At 44.9% G+C, this 20,190-nt stretch overlaps 1 protein-coding gene across 1 annotated transcript in view; it reads right to left on the reverse strand.

Annotated features, from left to right (window-relative positions):
• The window catches only part of NEBL (nebulette), a 363,997-nt gene extending 344,284 nt beyond the window's left edge, over positions 1-19,713 (reverse strand). Inside the window, exons 1-2 of the mRNA XM_065921075.1 lie at positions 19,580-19,713; positions 18,188-18,282 (exon numbers count right to left, since the gene is read on the reverse strand). Of these exons, the coding sequence (XP_065777147.1) occupies positions 18,188-18,282; positions 19,580-19,648 (164 nt within the window). The 5' untranslated portion in view covers positions 19,649-19,713. The remainder of the gene's footprint in view (positions 1-18,187; positions 18,283-19,579) is intronic.
• Positions 19,714-20,190: the final 477 nt, after the last annotated feature.

A 20,190-nucleotide genomic window follows, 5' to 3' on the forward strand; every position in this document is an offset into this window, starting at 1 on the left:
TTATGCTGATCCTCCCAAGCCATCTCTGAACTTATCCACATGAGAATTCTGCCAGGATTTAATGTCAAATTTATTAGGCTGTAATTTCTACAATCTGTCTCTTCTTCCCCTTTCTAAAACTTGAAATATTTTTCCATCTCCAAAGCTCTCTTGTGTGGATAATTTCTCAAAGAGAACAATAATTATACTCTATTTCTCAAAGAATAATGAGTGTAACAGATACTTAGATGATATCAACTCTGTCAACTGTTTACACGGATTTATCTGATTTATTCCTTATAATAACCAGAAGAGGTAATAAGTGCTATTATTGTCAATATCTGAGACACTGATCATTTGACAGGTGGGCTGACAGGACATCATTTTACAAATGAGAGCCCAGAGGCAGAGCCAAGGGAAGTAACTAACCTAGCTGAGCGCCCAAATCCATCTCATAACTCCCCCATCACATCTTCTGTCATCATTAAGGGTGAAGAATCCATGATTTCAGTTCCAGGACCACGTCCACAAGGCCTTCTCAGGACCCTATGATGCCATTCATCTGAATCTAGAGATTTATCTGGATCTAGAGATTCATCTGGATCTAGAGATTCCAACTTCTTTCACTACCATGAGGAATGGCTTGATGTCTTCTTCCTCACCCTACTCTCCTAGGCTTTAACTTCTTAATGATTTTTATGGGTCTTTTTTAGTTTTAAATATCTTCTTGGTTGAAAAGAGGAAAGCTAACTAGGAATTGAATAATTCTACTCTTTCCTATGTCATTTTTATTATTCCAATATCTTCCCCAAGCCACAGTTCACCTTTTTTCTTGAAACATGTGTGTACTCAGTCACTCAATGTTGTCTGACTCTTTGCAACCCCATGGACTTTAGTCCTCCAGGCTCCTCTGTCCATGGGATTCTCCAGGCAGGAATACTGGAGTGGGTTGCCATTTCCTCCTCCAGGCAATCTACCCAACCCAGTGATCAAACCCACATCGCCTGCATCTCATATATTGGCAGGCAGATTCTTTACCACTGAACCACCTGGGAGCTCCTTCTTGAAACACAAAAGCTTTTAAAATTCTTCTGTTTCGAGAATTTTTCACAAGCCATGGCTCACGTCAGACTTTAGCTTCCCTGACCTTAATCTTAGACTGTTTGCGCATTTTTAAATTCTCAGTTTCTCATCTTTTAAACTGTGTCATGCTAATCAGAGCTCAAAAGACTCCAAGAGATGGTGCCCTGTGTTGTTTTTGTGTGTGTTTTGGTTTTGATTTTAAGAGGTGTTCCTCATTTTCTCCCTTACTAGTTAATGTTTTCAATCAGAACTTTATGTTTCAAAGTCTTCTGGTTAACGGAGCCCCCTTTCTTTTTATTCCTTCTTTCATTTATTCACTAATTCTTTATTAAAGGCGGACTGTGAGCCAAGGACCATGGCTGCCCCTGGATGCACAGAGGGGACTGAACTTTACATGGATGCGGCCTCGTAACCCGGGGCTTCCTGAACTCACCCGCCCCCTCTGCTTCTCACACACTGGGAACAGGTTTCCTGAAGTCTGGGATGTGGTGGGACCAGCGATCTCTCCTCTCACTCTGGTGAGCATCATGGGAGCAGAGACCACTAGCTCCAATATCCTCGCAACCGACTGCGAGGATATCTCCAGCCCACACTTCCTCATTTTCCACGTTAAGCCAGAAGCAGCTTGAAAACAGAAACTATAAACAAAAGCAAAGCGAACAGTCAACTGATATTCTTTTAATCTTTGAACAGCTGTCTCGGTAAAGCCTCCCTTTAGACAGCATCCAGCCTCTGTGCCAAATTGTATGCACGTGGAGAAACCATCAGTTATCTTTTGTATCTGTGTTAAGTGGCCCCCGGTCTGCCGTAAACTGGTTTCTCCTTCATTTCATCCTCCTCCAAAAGTTCAGCATTTTTTCACCCTCCAGTTTCTTTCCTTCTGTACACAGACTCACCCATTAGGCTTGTTTCTTTTTTAGCACAGCAAGCCCCACCAGGACTTACTTAGCCTGTCCCCACCACAGACCCATAATACCTCTGGATCCAATGCACCATCATTAGCATCTATGCTTTGGTACAGATGGGTGAGATCATCACTATATTCCCCTGTTGGTCTCTTCTGAGGATTACTCAATCCTTCCTCATCCTCCACACAGGTACTTCTTTTTTTTTTTTTTTTTCTTTTTATCTTGTTCAATAGACTTTACTGTTTAAACCCAAAAGTTAGAACTGTTTCATAGCTGTCTTTATATCCCTCAGAATTTTGTACATGATTCAAGATTGGCTTGCACTCTGGAACTGAACAAATATTTGTTCAGTTGAATTATTCAAGTGTACTGTGAGACCCCATATTTACATTCTCTAGATGAAGACACCCCCTGCTGGAAAACCTAAAGCAACAATGATAAACACTGAACTGAATACAGATTCTTTATCCTCATACAGAATAAAACGGGGTGTCATCAAACTCTCAATTTAACTTCTACAGAGTCTGCCCTGAGAGTGAACACCATACACAGCATCCCAGCACTATTTTCTTCTGGGGGCTTTCCCCTCTCCTCCACTCTTGGCCAAAGTACAAAGACATTTAGACATGGAGAGTGGGTACCACAGCACCATCACGGATATGTCTGACTCTAGAAATAAGTGACAAGCATAGGCAAAGTTTTACCTGAAGGGACCTGGAGACAGAGAAAAAAATAAAACACAATAGTCTCTATATACTGAGAACTTGTAGGTATAAGGTGCTGTACTGAATTCTCTGTAAATAACGTGCTCAACTATCACTGCCTCCCACTTACAGATAAGGACAGATTAGGAAACTGTGACAAAGCGCTCTTGAGTGACGCTCCCCAGCCAGTGAGTGGTGAGGTTAGGATTTGAAGTCAGGCCATCTGGCTCCACAGTTATTACTCTCTGTGCTCTGCCGCCTCTTCAAAATGATTGCTAAGCTTTCCTCTTCTTTCCTCTTTAATTTCTTATTTCTATATAATATCTAAAGGCTATTTTCCATTTACAGTTATCACAAAACATTGGCTATATTTCCCGTGTTGTACAATACATCCTTGAACCTATCTTACATCCCATAGTTTGTACACTGGGACCTTTCTTTTATGTTACCACCTGTTCTCTCCTGCAGGGAATTATTTTTTAACTTTAAACTTTTTATTTTTGTATCCGGTTATATATAGCCAGTTAGCAATGTTGTGATAGTTTCAGGTGAACAAGGAAAGGATTCAGCCATACAAAGTATCCATTCTCCCCCAAACCCCCACCCCATCCAGGGTGCCACATCACCTTGAGCAGCGTTCAGGGATTACTTTTTAAATCCTGAGTAGCACTCTCTCCAGGCTATACTAGAGAAAGATGCCAGCGTTAGGAGGTTTACTATCAAACAGAGGACTGCTATATCCCATTCAGCACAAATGTGCTTTTAAAGTCAATCCGCAAGTGTTTACTCAGTGGCTCTTACATACTCATCATGGCAGGAAGAAAAAACAAACTGCTTCTCTTTCAACATCTGTCAAATCACCATTGTGCAGGACGCTTCCTGGACAGTAGCCCCCGTTTACAAATCATGGGTGCTTTCACTGACCACCTATCTCCTCAGGTACATATACCAGGAGGCACACAATCAAGCCAGCTTCCTCACTCTTGGCCAATGAAACCTGGTGTTACATAACTACCATTTAAAAAAGAAAAAAAAAAAGACCACAGAGGCAAACCCTCTAAACAGGATTTTCCTTCTTTAGCAGCCTCTGAGGAAGAACTGTTCTAATATGGTGCTTCTATTCCTGACAGGAATAACCCTTAATTATTATGTGCCTTAAACATCTAGACATTTTAAAATAGAATTTCACTTAAAGTTAAGGAAACCAGAGAACTACGTCAGTGGCAACACAGAAGAGTTTAACAGAGAGAGAGAGAGAGAGAGAGAGAGAGAGAGAGAGAGAGAGAGAGAGAGAGAGAGAGAGAGAGGAGAGAGAGAGAGAGAGAGAGAGAGAGAGAGAAGGAAGGGGAGGGGAGTGAGGGGGAAAGAGAGTACTCCAGCTTTGGCATGGGGGGAGGGGAAGAAGCACAGACCACTGCTGAGTTGTTTTGGAAGTTCTGGAAATCTGGAAGAAAAGACAGAATTGAAGAAAGTCACTAAAGAAAATTAAATGCTTCCGTGAAGTGAAGTGGTAGTTGCTCAGTCGTGTTTGACTCTTTGCAACCCCGTGGGCTGTATACCACAGGCTCCTCCGTCCATGGGATTTTTCCAGGCAAGAATACTGGAGTGGGTTGCCATTTCCTTCTCCAGGGGATCTTCCCGAACCAGGGATTGAACCCAGATCTACCCTCATTGCAGACAGAATCTTTACGATCTGAGCCACCAGAGAAGCCCCATGAAACAATGTAAAGATTTTTTCATTTATCAGGGATTAATTAACCCCTGATTATATTTTATTTCAGGGATTAAATAAATCATATTTATTTCCGGAAATAAATCATACTTATTTCTGAAAAAAAAGTATATGGATTGGCAAGTGAATGAAAACACGGCCTGATGTCTGGAACACAGGAGTGAGGGACTTCCCTGGCAGTCCAGGAGTTAAGACTCCACGCTTCCAAAACAGAGGGCATGAGTTCAATCCCTGGTTGGGGGAGATCCCACGTGCCATGTGGTGTGGCCAAAAAGCATTGGGTTGACCGAAAAGTTCATTCTAAACCAATTTAAAAACAAAGAAAACACAGGAGTCACTCCTGAGACCTTTGGAAAAACATAGTTGTGACCAAATGATTTCACCAACTACCTTCGTAGATGGCACTCCTCTTGTCACCGTTTGACTGCATGTCAGTGACCAATAATCTAGCTCTAGTTTCCATACTCCACCGAAACACAGAAAGTAGTAGCTGTTCCTCACGTGTACTGTCAGCCGAGGCACGGCCGCTCCACTGGGCTCACCACATGGGTCCTCGTGAAAAGAAAGTCTGTTTCTTACTTCTGAGCCTGCTCTCAGCGAGGGATGCCTGAGGCTGCACTGCATGGCTCAGACAACTAAAGCAGCTCGTTGCACCCCCAAAGAGCTGCTCTGAAATCTGCACTATGGGGGGACAGTAACCAAGCACACAGCAGGTACCAAAGCTACAAAGGCAACTGGGACCATTCCCGCCCTCAAGAATGTAATTTGCTGATAGGAAGACTTGCTTCTTTATAAAAACCAAACCTAGAGAGTTATATATCAAGGGTCCTTCCACAAATAGGTCCTCCCACCCACCTTCTGTGCGCAGGCCATCAACGGTTTATATGTCGTCCCCAGCCTCTACTGATGAACTACATAGATATAGTGGGTTTGAGATGGTCCTTCTCATCGTGATGGGATAGGGACATTCATGATATGAAAGGCCAGTGCAGCCTCAACAACGCAAACAGGACATCTGATGAGGACAGTGAAAAGCAGGCCTGTTATACAATCATGAATTTGAGTAGCATTAGTCCCTGGTTCCTGGAACACACTCTAAATAGTTGGAATTTCATAAGTAGTTGGAAATATCTTTGATATTCATGAACCCCGGGATCCATGTCTGAGTTGTGCTAATAGGATGATCAGGATGGGGCTGGCCGCTCCAGAAATCATGCAATTAGAGGGCTGGAGCTTTGAGTTGGGTGATGTGAGTGGGCTTCCTCTAGAGAGGGGTAAGGGGCTGGAGTCAAATAATCTCATGGCCAAAGAGTCATCATCCTGCACAATGAAACCTCACTAAACACCCTGAACACCAAAGCTCCAGATGTGGCTGAGATCCCTGGTTTGGGAATGCATGGATATGTGGGGAGGGAGGGAGGAAGGCAGACTGGTCTTGACTCCACAGAGCAAGGGCAGGGCCAGGACCCCCCCACATCGGATCCTCCGTGTCTCCTTGCTGGACTGGTCCTGCCTGTGTCCTGATAAAACAACAGTCTTCAGTGTAGGACTTTTCTGAGTTCTGTGAGTTGTGCTAGCAAACTGCCAAATCTGAAGGGGCTGGGGACCCCCCTCTCCAAATTTGTAGCTAGTTGGTCTGAGGGGTGGTTGGCCTGGGGACACCCGAACTTCCAGCGGCATCTGAAGCAAGGGCTGTCTTGTTGAGGATGGCACCCTGCACTTACGCATCAGGATCGCACTTCCAGGACTTCCCTGGTGATCCAGCGGTTAGGAACCCTCCTGGAAGCTGCCACACGCTGCGGGGTAACTGAGCCTGGACACAGCAACTACTGAGCCTGTGCTCCTCGACAAGAAGCCCGTGCACCCCAACCAGGCAGTAGCTCGTGCCACAACAGAGGCCCAGTGCAGCCAAAAGTAAATTTAAAACAAAAATTTTGTTAAGAACTGCACTGCAGCATTGCAACATATTCTCAATTCCTGAAACACACGTGAGAAATAATCCCTTCAAGAAGCAAAGCTCTTGCAGCTGACCTAACTCCCCACACCCAGCCCAGCTCCAACACCGGCTGAGAACTTCACAGTCCAATTTCAGCGGGAAACCAGCTTGAGCAGGGAGACAAGCACGGTCGTAGTAGAAGGCAGGGTTCCTGATAAAACTGAGACATAAAGATGCAGGGGGTGCACAGAGAAAGAGTCCAGTAATTAACCAAGCAACGTCAGCAAACCTGGAAAACTCAGCAGTGGCCACGGGACTGGAAAACGTCAGTTTTCATTCCAATCCCAAAGGAAGGCAATGCCAAAGAATGCTCAAACTACCGCACAATTGCACTCATCTCACACGCTAGTAACCGCTAAGTCTCCTAAGCCACTTCAGTCGTGTCCAACTCTGTGCAACCCCATAGACGCCAGCCCACCAGGCCCCCACGGTCCCTGGGATTCTCTAGGCAAGAACACTGGAGTGGGTTGCCACTTCCTTCTCCAATGCATGAAAGTGAAGTCACTCACTCATGTCCAACTCTTAGCAACCCCATGGACTGCAGCCTACCAGGTTCCTCCGTCCACGGGATTTTCCAAGCAAGAGTACTGGAGTGGGCAGCCATTGCGTTCTCCACACACTCTAGTAAAGTAATGATTAAAATTCTCCAAGCCAGGCTTCAACAATATGTGAACTGTGAACTTCCAGATGTTCAAGCTGGTTTTAGAAAAGGCAGAAGAACCAGAGATCAAATTACTAACATCAGCTGGATCATCGAAAAAGCAAGAGAATTCCAGAAAAACATCTATTTCTGTTTTATTGACTATGCCAAAGTCTTTGACAGTGTGGATCACAATAAACTGTGGAAAATTCTGAAAGAGATGGGAAGACCAGACCACTTGACCTGCCTCTTGAGAAATCTATATGCAGGACAGGAAGCAACAGTTAGAACTGGACATGGAACAACAGACTGGTTCCAAATAGGGAAAGGAGTATGTCAAAGCTGTATATTGTTGCCCTGCTTATTTAACTTATATGCAGAGTACATCATGAGAAACGCTGGGCTGGAAGAAGCACAAGCTGGAATCAAGATTGTCGGGAGAAATATCAATAACCTCAGATACGCAGATGACACCACCCTTATGGCAGAAAGTGAAAAAGAACTAAAGAGCCTCTTGATGAAAGTGAAAGGGAAGAGTGAAAAAGTTGGCTTAAAACTCAACATTCAGAAAACTAAGATCATGGTATCTGGTCCCGTCACTTCTTGGCAAATAGATGCGGAAACAGTGGAAACAGTGGCTGACTTTATTTTGGGGGGCTCCAAAATCACTGCAGATGGTGATTGCAGCCATGAAATTAAAAGATGCTTACTCCTTGGAAGGAAAGTTATGACCAACCTAGAGAGCATGCTGAAAAGCAGAGACATTCCTTTGCCAACAAAGGTCCGTCTAGTCAAGGCTATGGTTTTTCCAGTAGTCATGTATGGATGTGAGAGTTGGCCTATAAGGAAAGCTGAGCACCGAAGAATTGATGCTTTTGAACTGTGTGTTGGAGAAGACTCTTGAGAGTCCCTTGGATTGCAAGGAGATCCAACCAGTCCATCCTAAAGGAGATCAGTCCTGGCTGTTCATTAGAAGGACTGATGTTGAAGCTGAGACTCCAATACTTTGGCCACCTGATGCGAAGAGTTGACTCATTGGAAAAGACCCTGACGCTGAGAAAGATTCAGGGCAGAAGAAGGGGACGACAGAGGTTGGATGGCTTCACCGACTCAATGGACATGAGTCTGGGTCAACTCAAGGAGTTGGTGATGGACAGGGAGGCCTGGCATCCTGCAGTTCATGGGGTTGCAAAGAGTTGGACACGACTGAGTGACTGAACTGAACTGAACTGTACTGAATTAACTAAAGGTGCAGAATGGCTTCACAAAGGTGGTTACAGCCATGTGCCTTAAAGACGAAAGTAATTTCATTTTTTTAAGATTTTTTTTTTTTGGTGTTTTTTTAAAAGTATTTTTTAATGTGGATCACTTTCTTAAAATCTTTATTGAATTTGTTACAATACTGCTTCAGTTTTTATGTTTTGGCTTTTTTGCCACGAAGCATGGGCACGTGGGAACTTAATGGCCCAAACAGGGATCAAATCTACACCTCCTGCATTGGATGGAAGGTGAGGTCTTAACCACTGAACCACCAGAGAGGTTCCAACGCAATTTTAAAAGAAGGGAGGATAGAACACAGCATAAGAATAGTGTGAGAAAAAGGTCAAATCACCATATCAAGTTTAATAACAATGAAAATCTAACTTTTATACCTCCTTACTGTATGCTTGAAACTGTGGCTAAACTTATTATTTAGAATGATATGCTAATGAATCCTTAATCCTATGAGGGAGAGTCTGTTATGATGGCCATTTTACAGGTAAGAATACTGAGACCTCAGCTAAGAAACTTGATGAAGGCATCAGAGCTGGCAGTCCAGTGTGGTTTGAGAGGAGTGCGAAAGGAAGTGGAGAAAGTATGAAAAGCCCTGGGTTTCTATCAGAAACCCTTTTTTGTTTTTCTGTAGGCAGTGGGGAGCCATCAGAAGTGTGTGTATAAGGGAATAATATGGCCAGAACTGTAGTTTCAAAAGATAAACTGCAGTGACAGAAAAAGCATTCAGAAAGAGAAAGACTAGGGACTTCCCTGGTGGTTCCAACGTAGGGGGCACAAGTTTGATCCCTGGTCAGGGAACTAAGATCCCACACAGCACATGGTGTAGCAAAGAAAAAGAAAGCAAGAAAGACTAGAACAGAGAGATCTGGTAGGAGGGGACAGTGCTCTGATCACTGACGGAACAGTATGGGAGCCAGAAGAGGGGCGAGGACAGAGAGGATGAACATGTGGGGGGACGGAAGGAAAAGCGTGTGCAGACTATGACAGAGATACACGGGGCTCTGGGTGGACGGTGGGATGAGAAGCCAGGAGAAGATGATGCAGGCACCCGGACAAACCATCAGAAATACATGCTTACACATCTTTTTGCACTGATGTGTGCATTCGCTGCACTGTTCCTGATGCTCCTGTGGGTTGCCTGAACTTGGTGCAGTTCACACTCTTGATCCAGTAACACATCATGAAGTCAGATTTCAAGACCAGATTCAATACCAGCAGGCAACCATCTAACTCCACATCCCAGACCTCTGACCCACGGACATGTGCGGCCATCCCACGTCTCTACCTCTCTGTGTGGTTGAACTGCCCCTGCTCTGGATGGAAAATAAGCATCAGAAGAGTTGATCAAGGATTTCTGTCTAAAAGGCTTTCATACTGCTGAGACGAAGCAGAAGGACACCACCAGGCCACCCGTCTACAAATCCATCTCAGGCTATTCAAAAGTACACACATCGAACTAGCTTTCTTCTAGCTCCTCCTACGGTTTGATAGGAATGAGTCGGCAAAGAGTGTGGAAAAGTAAACAGAAGTTAAACATGAGGAGAGGCTCTCAGGACTAAGAAAAACACACAGCTGATCACAGATAAAGTGAACCTGGGTTACCAGTGCTGGAATAAACAATCCTTGCCGTTCTAACCTGGTCCTCCCCCACCTTCCTGTTTTCTGGTTATGTTTGTGCCCCATGTCTAATTTTACAAGAGAGGCTACAGAATCCTTTGATTCATGAGCTGAACATTACAATCAATAATCATCCTTTTACTATATATAAAATAGATAAATAACAAGGATCTACTGTACAGCAAAGAGAACTATATTCAAATCTTGTATTAACCTATAATGGAAAAGAATCTGAAAAAGCCATATACATATATATATATATACATATATATATATATATATATATATATATATATATATATATATATGACTTTCCAGGTGGCGCTAGTGGTAAACATTCTACCTGCCAACACAGGAGGCATAAGAGACTTGGGTTCAATCCCTGGGCTGGAAAGATACCGTGGAGAAGGAAATGGCACCCTGCTCAAGTATTCTTGCCTGGAGAAGCCCATCGACAGAGGAGCCTGGCAGGCTACAGTCCAAGGGTTGCGAAGAGTCAGGCATAACTTAGTGACTAAACCACCACCACCACATTCTAGAACAGAATCACTTTTCTATACACCTGAAACTAGCAGAGTAAATCAACTATATTTCAATCAAAAATAAAACCAAAAAAATTATCCTTTTACCAAATCCTCAAAATGCTCTGGGTACTCAGCTCATCAACATTATTCTAGCTCCCATGCCCCCCACTGTAAAAAGTCTAGCTCTTCTAGTAACACTGACTAGAGGAGAACAGAACCAGAAAGGAAAAGAAAAAAATCCGACTTCCCGTGTCAGAGACTGAGCTATGAGGGGGCCGTGAAGTTCTGGAGGATGGGGGTGTCATGTGTGGGTCTGCCTGCCTCACTCACCCTCCTGACATTCCCAAGAACTAAGCGTCCTTTAAAGCACTCATGTGAAAACGTTTAAAGAAAGACATACTGAAATGCACTCTTACATGGGCCCCTGACACATAATCAATACCCCTTTAAGCGCACACATCTATATCTTGCATTAACCTTGCATCTCACTGTGATTTAGGAAGTATCACTGTGCTTTAGCCCCAAATTTTCTCTAACCTGACATCACTCTGTAACACACAGATCATTATAAAGAGATGGAAATACTTCCAAATGTGGCAAAACTCAGGGCATGACATGTAAATACAGCCTTCTACAATGATTTCAAAGGACACTAAAATTCATCTGAATTCGTCAATGGTTCCATAAGGTATGGTATCTGAGAATCAGATCAGGTTGCATGGACACTGGAACCTTTTTATTTAGTTCAAATAAAGCATCTCCTTCCCTCACTTTCAACCATCCAGTTTTAGCAAAACGAAAAACAAAAAACAACTGTCAGTCTCTCATGTCAGGTCTATATGCAAAAGGTCTCATCTTCTCTGTGCAGTAGGTAACCAAAAAGTCAGACAAGGCAGAATTCTAATTGATGCAAACTAGAACCTCTATGTATCACAATGTCCTCCCACAGAAACGGTTGCTTTTAACAATGTGACATTTTTCTCCTCTCTTTAAAGGGGAAATAAGCAAATTTCAATTTATTATAAATAAGGGAGGGGACTAACATTTGGATACCAATAGGTGTTATCTGATGTGCTGAGGCTTACAAATATTTTCCCCTTTTTATTTGTATTAATGTTCCTCTTAGGTAGAAACTATCCCATTTTACAGATTATAATTAAACCCAGAAGAAAATAAATGAGCATCCATATAGAATCTTTTAGAAAGGTATCATATTTTGAAACCGAGCCCATTAGCACGGAAAGGAAATTCCATCATGTTCACTTTGGATTGGCAAAGGTGAATCTATGCCTCCGGTGGGGAGACTTTATCCTTTGGTATTCAGATCTGGGGAAGCTTGGCCACCGGACCACCAATCAGGTTCTACAAGGTCTATTCTCAAGCCAGCTCCTCTGGATTCCTAGGCTCAGAAGGAGCTCTGCTGGACCACATCCTGAAATGGGGGAGGAGGCCAGAGACCACACTCTGGGCTGCAGCATCACCATCACACTCACTGAGGCAGCCTATCTCTACTGAGCACCAAGTGCCAGGTTCTGCAGATACCAGGGAAGCAAGACAGCTGCCCTCAGAGCCACGCCACGCAGGCAGAGGGCTCATGGTTCCTCCGCAGGGTGGTGAGGGCTCTTGCTGAGCTGAGTCCTGAAGGATGGCTGAATATGGGAGAGGGTGTGGTTGCACAGACAGAGTGAAAGCAGTGGCTGTCTGAATTCACGCACTTTCGGCACAGCACTGTACATACTGGCAACTTCCAACACTCTGTGATGTGTGGGGCATTAAGAATAGGGAACTAAGCTAGGATTTCTCATATCTTTTTTGACTACATCTTCCAGTAAAAATATTTTTTACATCATGATGCTATACACACTTTACACATATGACTTGAAAAAATCTTTGCCAAAACAGTACTCTTTCCACTACTCAAATGCATTCTGATATTTTCTCTCTTCTCTCTTCCCTTCTCTCCTTCATTCTTTAAGTTCTAGATACAACCTTCAAATTGGTGGCAACCCATAGTGTGCAAAATACTGGTATAAACCTTCTAGCAGGTGTGACTATCATTTCTTTGAACAACATGAGTTTGAGCTTCAAGGATCCACTTATACATGGATTTTTTTCCAATAAATACTACAGTGGAACCCAATTCCCAGGAGGTTGAACTTAAGGATGCAAAACCACCAATGCAGAGAGAGCTGACCATGGGCTTGAGAGGCCTCGGATTTGGTATCTGAGGGGCAGTCCTGGAACCCGGTACTAAGGAACTTCCTCTTCTGCCTTCCATCCTCTTTTTCCTTCTTCACCCCTCGATAAAGCACCACCAAGGAAATAAGAGCACTACAGTTTCCTGAAGGTCTGTGATGTGCCAGAAACCAGGCTGGAACCTTGACATGCCCAGTCTCATTCATTCTCACTCAGATCGGGAGGTTAAGCATTACTATTCACATCTTAGGAGTCGGACATGACTGAGCACGCACGCACACACACACACACACACACACCCATTTCACAGGTGCAAAGACAAGCTCAGCGATCAGAGAATCAGTAGACCATGATGGAGCCAGGATTAGAATTTAGTTCCATCTGGTTCCAACTTGCCAATTGTCCCATTGTGCCTTTCATGAAAAGTTCTTAAGTAATTAAAGCTAACCTAAGAGCAAGAATTTCCTAAGTCCCCTTGAGATAACTCAAGTCCTTGGAGTGTTATGGAACCAGGTTTGGGAGGCGTCAGCAGAGATAAGGCAAATATGTGATGGAAAAACCTCTCAGGTTTAAATTCAATTTCCTTCTGTGTCCTCTGAGGTCCCCTTAGTAAAGGCACTGGTGGGGAGTAACCAACAAAGAAACAGGAGATGAGAGCTGCTGGGTCGCTGGCCTAGATGACCCCTCACGGCAAGCTGGCTGAACAGAGCTGACTGTTCTGAGTGGCCCGTGACCAGGAGCACCATGCCCGGCATCATCCAGGCTGCAGATAGTCCATATATATTCACAAGACAGAATGCTAACACAGGCAGAGTGAAAAGTAAACACAGTGAATGGCTCCTGCTGGCTTATTTTTAAATTGTTCCAAAATTATGTTAAGTGAAACTATCTGGTGAGAAGGAAGCTTCTTTGGAAGGATAACGAAGCATATTTAGTACAGACACTTGTGTTCCTTCAGGCCCCTAACTGCAGATACACTTGACATAGATACAAGGGATATTAAACGTGGGCAGGTCAGGACAAATGGGCAGCCCCCAAAAAATCCCTGCAAAAGTGATGATTTGGGAAAATTACTGGCAGTGTTCCACTAAGAGATGGCATCATAAACTGGCCCTTACCCTGACCTAAAATAACATAATGTTTTGTGATAGTACATGAAATGGCCAGTCACTGGCACTGCTAAGCAATGATACTGCTCAGAATATCTTAAGAACCAATATGTTCTTCACAAACATATAATAAATGCAATTCTGGCACTTACAATACATTAAATTATTTATTTGACAAACAGCCTTTAGGGGTTTATATTCTCTGTGGAGCTTGTTGGGTAGCAATACATGTATAGTTTAACTTGGCATACTAATTCACCTACAGATATGAGCTGTGTTTTTTGTCTAATCAGCTAGTGTTATGTTCCCAGCATTTATTAGCAATAAAAATATCGCCTAGTCCTCTTTTCTTTGCAAGTTCCATGATGGGAAGAAATCTTGAATATGCAAAAGAATCCACTGCCTGCTGATAAAACATAAAGGCTTGTGGAAACATGGCATGTGCTCAAGTCGATCAGTTTGTTTTTAAATATTTTAATAGGGTACACCGCTGCATTGGGAACTAAATGTGTATCATGCCTAATCTTACAACTAGTGTGCACTATACTTTGATCTTTCTATCAAAAGATCAAAATTTAAATAGTATGCAAATTATATTTTATACATGTTCTCCTTGCATGAAATCAAACAGAAAACTTGTTTCTTCTCTAAACACATGAGAATATAAACAAGCAACACATTTAAACTAAAGAAAATACTCACTACTTTATTCCATTAAAAAAAAATTGCCCCTGGGTATCAGTTAAAATGAAAAGCCTTTATGTTTTCCTAAAAAACCCTAAATGTCGGCTTATGCTTTCAAATTTTTTCAGCATATTTTAATATTTACTTTAAAGGTTCTTAAGTTAATTACATGCATTGTTTTTACAAGAAATGCTACTTAAGTCCTTTTTGTGAAAGCTCTGACAGGTTATGTAAAACAACAGAAATGACAGCAGAAATTAAACAACTGATGGTGAATCTCCAGTAATCAAGAAAAGTTGTCATTTTTATAACAACTGAATGTATGAACCTTAATTGGATCCTGGATTTAAATTTAAAAAAAAAAAACAGCTACAAAAGATATCCTCAGGATAGTGAAGGAAATGTGAATATGAACAAGATTTTAAAAGCTATTATGAAATTTTTGTTAAATTTTTAAATGTGATATTGACTCTGAAATTCCTTAAGAAAAATATTCTTACTCTAGTACCTGTGTGATGTCATTTTTAGGGATAAAATATCTTGATGTATGAAACTAACATGATGCCTAAAACTGATGAATGGCCCAACAATAATAAATATATCTGGATAGATATAAACACATGAGGCAAATACTGCAAAATGTTAAGAACAGTTACATTTCAGTGGAGGGTATACAGAAGTTCATTGCATTATTCTTTTAACTATGTTGTATGTATGAAAATTTTCACAATAAAAAGTTACAGGGGGTGAAGAATAGTCATTTTCATTTAAGCATGTACATATATTCGCTCCTGAGCCAAACCAGGGGCAGATAAAATATTACTTTACACGGACATAGAATGTTTCATTTTCCAGTGGCAGTATGCTTCAGAGAATCAATTTTCCACCACTGACCCAGAGAAATGATGGCGGCCCTTCTGGCCAAGACCACAGGGAACAGCTGATTGACACACAGTACCCGATTTACAGCAAAGGCATTGGGATCTCCAGAGGGTAATCCACGCTGACCAGTGAATTTACGTGGCAGCCTGTGCCCTTGGAAAAATAAGGGTCAAGAACAGGGGCCTACCAGCCTGGAACAGCAGGCAAAACCTGCAAGCTTGCCAGGCTCGTTTTCTAGGAGACAGCATATCAAGCTGTGACATGAATGTAAAACTAAATTAACATTTAAGCCATCAACTCCACTCACTAAAGATGGATTTCTGTCTTCCCTGGTCTCTTTGCTCTATGAAGTGGACCACCAGTTCCGACATTAAGCAAAACATCTGAGATGCTGCTAACCCCCAAAACTCAACTTAAACCTAGTAACAAAGCACTAGAAGTACATAAGAAATTTTAGAGAGAAAACCTGTAAGCATTCCATTTAGATACACCTAAAGTATTAAAAATAAGACTCAGACCTATGAAACAACACAACAGGATATTTCTAATCTACAAAGAGAGGGTTTTGGTTTGGGGGTCCAAATTTCCACAGGTCTGGGCACTAGTTCACTGAAGTCAGAGGACCAACCAGCCAACCATGACTTGCTGCAGAATCTGATAGTCTTTTCTAACTGGAGTGAACTGAAACTCAGCAGTAAGCTTTGAACTTTCAAGTGACCCAAAGCAGTCAAAGACTCCACTTCAGTTACACTTCTTTTTTTTTTGTCCTTTTTTATTTTTATCATCTTTTTTCTCCCCCATTCAGTTCTTTGTGTGTGTGAGCATGTGTGTATGTCTATGTATGTGGGTATACATATAATTGTTGTTGTTGTTTAGTCGCCGAGTCGTGTCCAACTCTTTTGAGACACCACTGCAGCCACCAGGTTCCTCTGCCCATGGGGTTTCCCAGGCAAGAATACTGGAGTGGGTTGCCATTCCCTTCTCCAGGGGATCTTCCCCACCCAAGGGAACCCGAGTCTCCTGCTTGGAAGGCAGGAGATTCTTTACCACTGAGCCACCTGGGAAGCTCATGTGTATACAGAATACATATATCTTATATACATATGTATACACACATAAATACATTATGCATATACATATATATTTGTTGCTGTCTTCTCCTTTTCTCTTTCCTGGCTTTCCTCTTCCTGTCTTTCCCCTCCCCCTCCCCATTCCTCCAAGGCCACCAAAGTTTATCACTTGGTTAAACTTCAGACTGTCAAGCTATAAAGAATTCTGACGTGGCCCAAGCAGCCTGATGGAATCAGGCCACAGGCTGGAAGGGCTACAGGGTTCACTTTCCTTTAACCAAAAAACAATCATCCTGTTTATGGGCTGTAGCGGTGGGATGGGCGGGGTGGGCTCTCCATTCTCGTTACCGCTGCCTGCTTTTAATCTCTAACCAACCCTCCATACCTCTAAGAAAAGCAGGTGACCATGACACTGGGGCCTCATTGCTTTGTGTTATTCTAGTAAGAGGCATGATACAGGAGGGCTAAAAACATCAATGGTTTGGGACTATCTGTGGACTTCACTTACTCAAATCATGAATTCTGTTCAATGCTATCATTTTCTGATTTCTTAAAAATCAAGTTTCTGGTCTATTTGTAAACACTAAACTAGGACCAAAGGAAATACAAAGAGATTCTTAATTAAGTTATTCACCAGAGACGTATGAGCACATTACATCCGTTTAGCAAAAATTTACCATCTATGAAAAAATCACTCCCATGAGTGAAGCAGGAATGAACCACAGGTCCTCCAACTCCAGGAGACCTGAATGAACCTGTTTTCAAAACTCCAGGGAGAATGAATCTCTGGCAATATTCCAGCCAAAAGGCTAGGGCTCCCCTGCCACCTCCAGGCTGGATAAGCCCCCACAAGGGAACCGGGAAGAAAAAGGCTCAGCTATCAGGGCCAAAAGCCCATAGTTGAAAATTGTCTGAGTGGGAGGATGCTTAAAAAGTGGAGAAACACACGTGGAGGGCGGCAAGGTAGCCATTTGGACACACTAGGCTATGTTGACCATCTGCAGGCTCTAGGAGTGATCTGAGCCCCTTACCCAGGCTTATCCTCTCAAAGCCTCAACTCCTTCATCCAACAAATGGGAACAATAACTCTCTAAGCTGTAAGGTCTATAATGATTAAATGAGTCAGTATGCACAAAGTGCTTAGAATAGGGCCTGAGACATGATAAGCATTGTACAAATGCTACCTAATCACTATTACCATAGATTGAAAGCATGCCAACAGAAAAGCCCAACAAAGATAACTTACCAACTTTAATCCCCACCAACAGACCTATTAACCAGTTGGAAATACCCAGGTCTCAATTCTTTGCTTCCCTGTTTAAGCTCCAGCATCTCCGGAGTGGTCTCAGCTAAGACCAAAGGAGCAAGACTCCTTTCTCCAAGCGACTAGGTTGGGGCAGAAAATGCAGCATGGCAACACCATATGATTAAAATGGAGACTGGCATCTGAATAAAATGCAAATCTGACATGCATTCCACAGCGTGCATGTTCTCAGGTGTGTAAGTTCCTCAGCTTCAAACCAATGTCTCTAACTCTGCCAACACTGAATCTCAAGAACTAACCTTCTGTTTGAAGACACACACACATGACCCAGCACATTAGAAAGACAAAAATGCAATGACCTTCAACAAAGTACATGGCCCCAGAGCATGTGGCATAAACTGATAACTGGTCACCGCCACACCTGGGTAACAACAGTAAGCCAGCTCTTCAGAACAGGCAGATCCACTCACTTCTCCGCTCTGCCGCTGTACCTGCACCTGGCACACCATGTTGACAATACTTACGCATTACAATAGGGTTTCTTTTCATAGCCTTTGTAGTTGTTCATGTTGAGAGCCATCTTGCAGACTTCACAATGGAAACATCCTTTATGCCAATACTGAAAAAAAAATTAATGTTTAAAATGTCAGTACAATGCCAGTTCTTTCCAGGATGGGTACAGAAAGGAGACATTTTTAGTCCTCCTATCTGAAAATACTACAACAAAATGATTGTAGGTACCAGTGGACGTCTGCCGACTTTCAGTTAAGTAAATAAAGCAGGCAGTTATTAAAACTGAGTTTTAAATGAATCCCCACCGCAATTTACAGACTCAGATGGAAGAAATGACAAGGGCTTTGCCCATATCACACCTCTGTGAGCAGCCAAAAAACAATTCTGCGCCTGGTTAATGAAGAAATAGAGACTGTGGAGTGGCCTCAAGGAAAACGAATCCAGTTCAAAGTGCCTAAACTGTCCGGAGCATCTCGATAAACAGTGTCCACCGCAAGTCAGGCAAGCCGAGGTGGCAAGAGGCGCACTATGTCGGTACCCCTGGCCTCCCCATGCCTGTCCAGCTTCCACTAAATTGCGAGGAGGACGGACTCTGTCTGGAATGACTACAGGGATGACGGTGTGCTCTTAAGAGGCATTTGTGTTACCACAGGCAAATTTCACGGGGACCGCCTTCGGCCGGGTTCAATTGTCAGTCGCTTAGGATAGAGCCAGGGTCCTCTCCCCTGGGCTGTTAAACTCCATCCACGCCCGGGAAGGGTAGGGGAGCAGAGCTGCAGGGGCTGTGCTAAGGCCACTTCCTCTGGAATTCCCAACCGGGTGGATTAGCCCCCCGTGGGGCTGGCTCGCCGCGCTCAGCCCAGGCTCTCCGGCGAGGATTATTCTTAGCAATGCGGCAGCGGCCGCCCCATGACATATTAATTACTATTTGCCTCTCCACCTCGCCGCCTTCGTGGGAGGCGCTGGGGCGGGGGTGAGGTGGGGATCCGGGCGGATCCTTGGGCGCGGGTGCAGGACAGGGAGGGGTCCGAGTGGAGGTGGGAGGGGTGCGGCCAGCCGAACTGTCCCTGGGGGCCCAGCCCCGGCTCGCCCGGCCCCGCGCCCGCTCGGCCAGGCGCCCTCCGCAGCCGCTCTGCCGCCGCCGGCGCAGCGCCGCACCCCCGCCGCCCGCACCCCGACAAAAGCCTTTCCCGGTTCCATCATCACGGTGGCCACGCGTGCTCTCTGGCACTCCTGCGGGCGTCTTCGTGTGCCCTCACCCGATGCCAAGACATACACACACACATACACACACACAGGCATAAACCCACTCTTCTCTTTTCAACCGAGATGCCAAAACTTCTCCGAGCAGGTGCAGCCCGGCACCCGGCAGGTCTCGGCTAGCCCAGCGCCCCCTCGCTCACCTTATCCAGGCAGTTGACTTTCTCGGTGGGATACACGACTTTCCCGCAGCGGGCGCACTGGGGGTTCATTGTCGCGGTTCCCGGGGGCGGCGGCTGGGCGGCGGCAGCGGCGGCTGGGGGCTCCGAGGAGCCGCTGTGACATCCCCCAGCGAGCCCCGCACCGCCTCCGGGCAGGCGGGAGGGCGGCGGGCGGCCGGGCGCGGGGCCGGGGGCGAGCGGGCGGCGCGCGGCGTGCGGGGAGGCGGCGGCGGCGCGGGTGGGTGCGCAGCGGGGCCTGGCGCCGGGGGGGGTCGGCCGCGCTCTCGGGCTCGGGCTCGGCTCCGGCTCGGGCTCCGCGCCGCTCGCTCTGCGCCGCTCGCACTCCAGGTACCGGTGACTCACACAGACACTCGCTCCCGCCCCTCGCGCTCACTCGCTCCCCCGCCTCGCCGCCGCGGCGCAGGCCAAACCCACCGGCGCGCCCCGACCGAAGTGGCAGGGAACGAGCACGTCGGGCCCCGGGGGAGGGGGGAGGGCAGGCGCCCGGAAAGCTCCGCAGACAGCGCGGCCCGGAGGCCTGGGAGCGAGCCTCCGGCCGCTGCCGCAGCAGGGGCGGCCAGGTGGGCGGCGGC

This window comes from Muntiacus reevesi, chromosome 2 (assembly GCF_963930625.1).
Source record: "Muntiacus reevesi chromosome 2, mMunRee1.1, whole genome shotgun sequence".
In the NCBI taxonomy this organism is placed as follows: domain Eukaryota; kingdom Metazoa; phylum Chordata; class Mammalia; order Artiodactyla; family Cervidae; genus Muntiacus; species Muntiacus reevesi.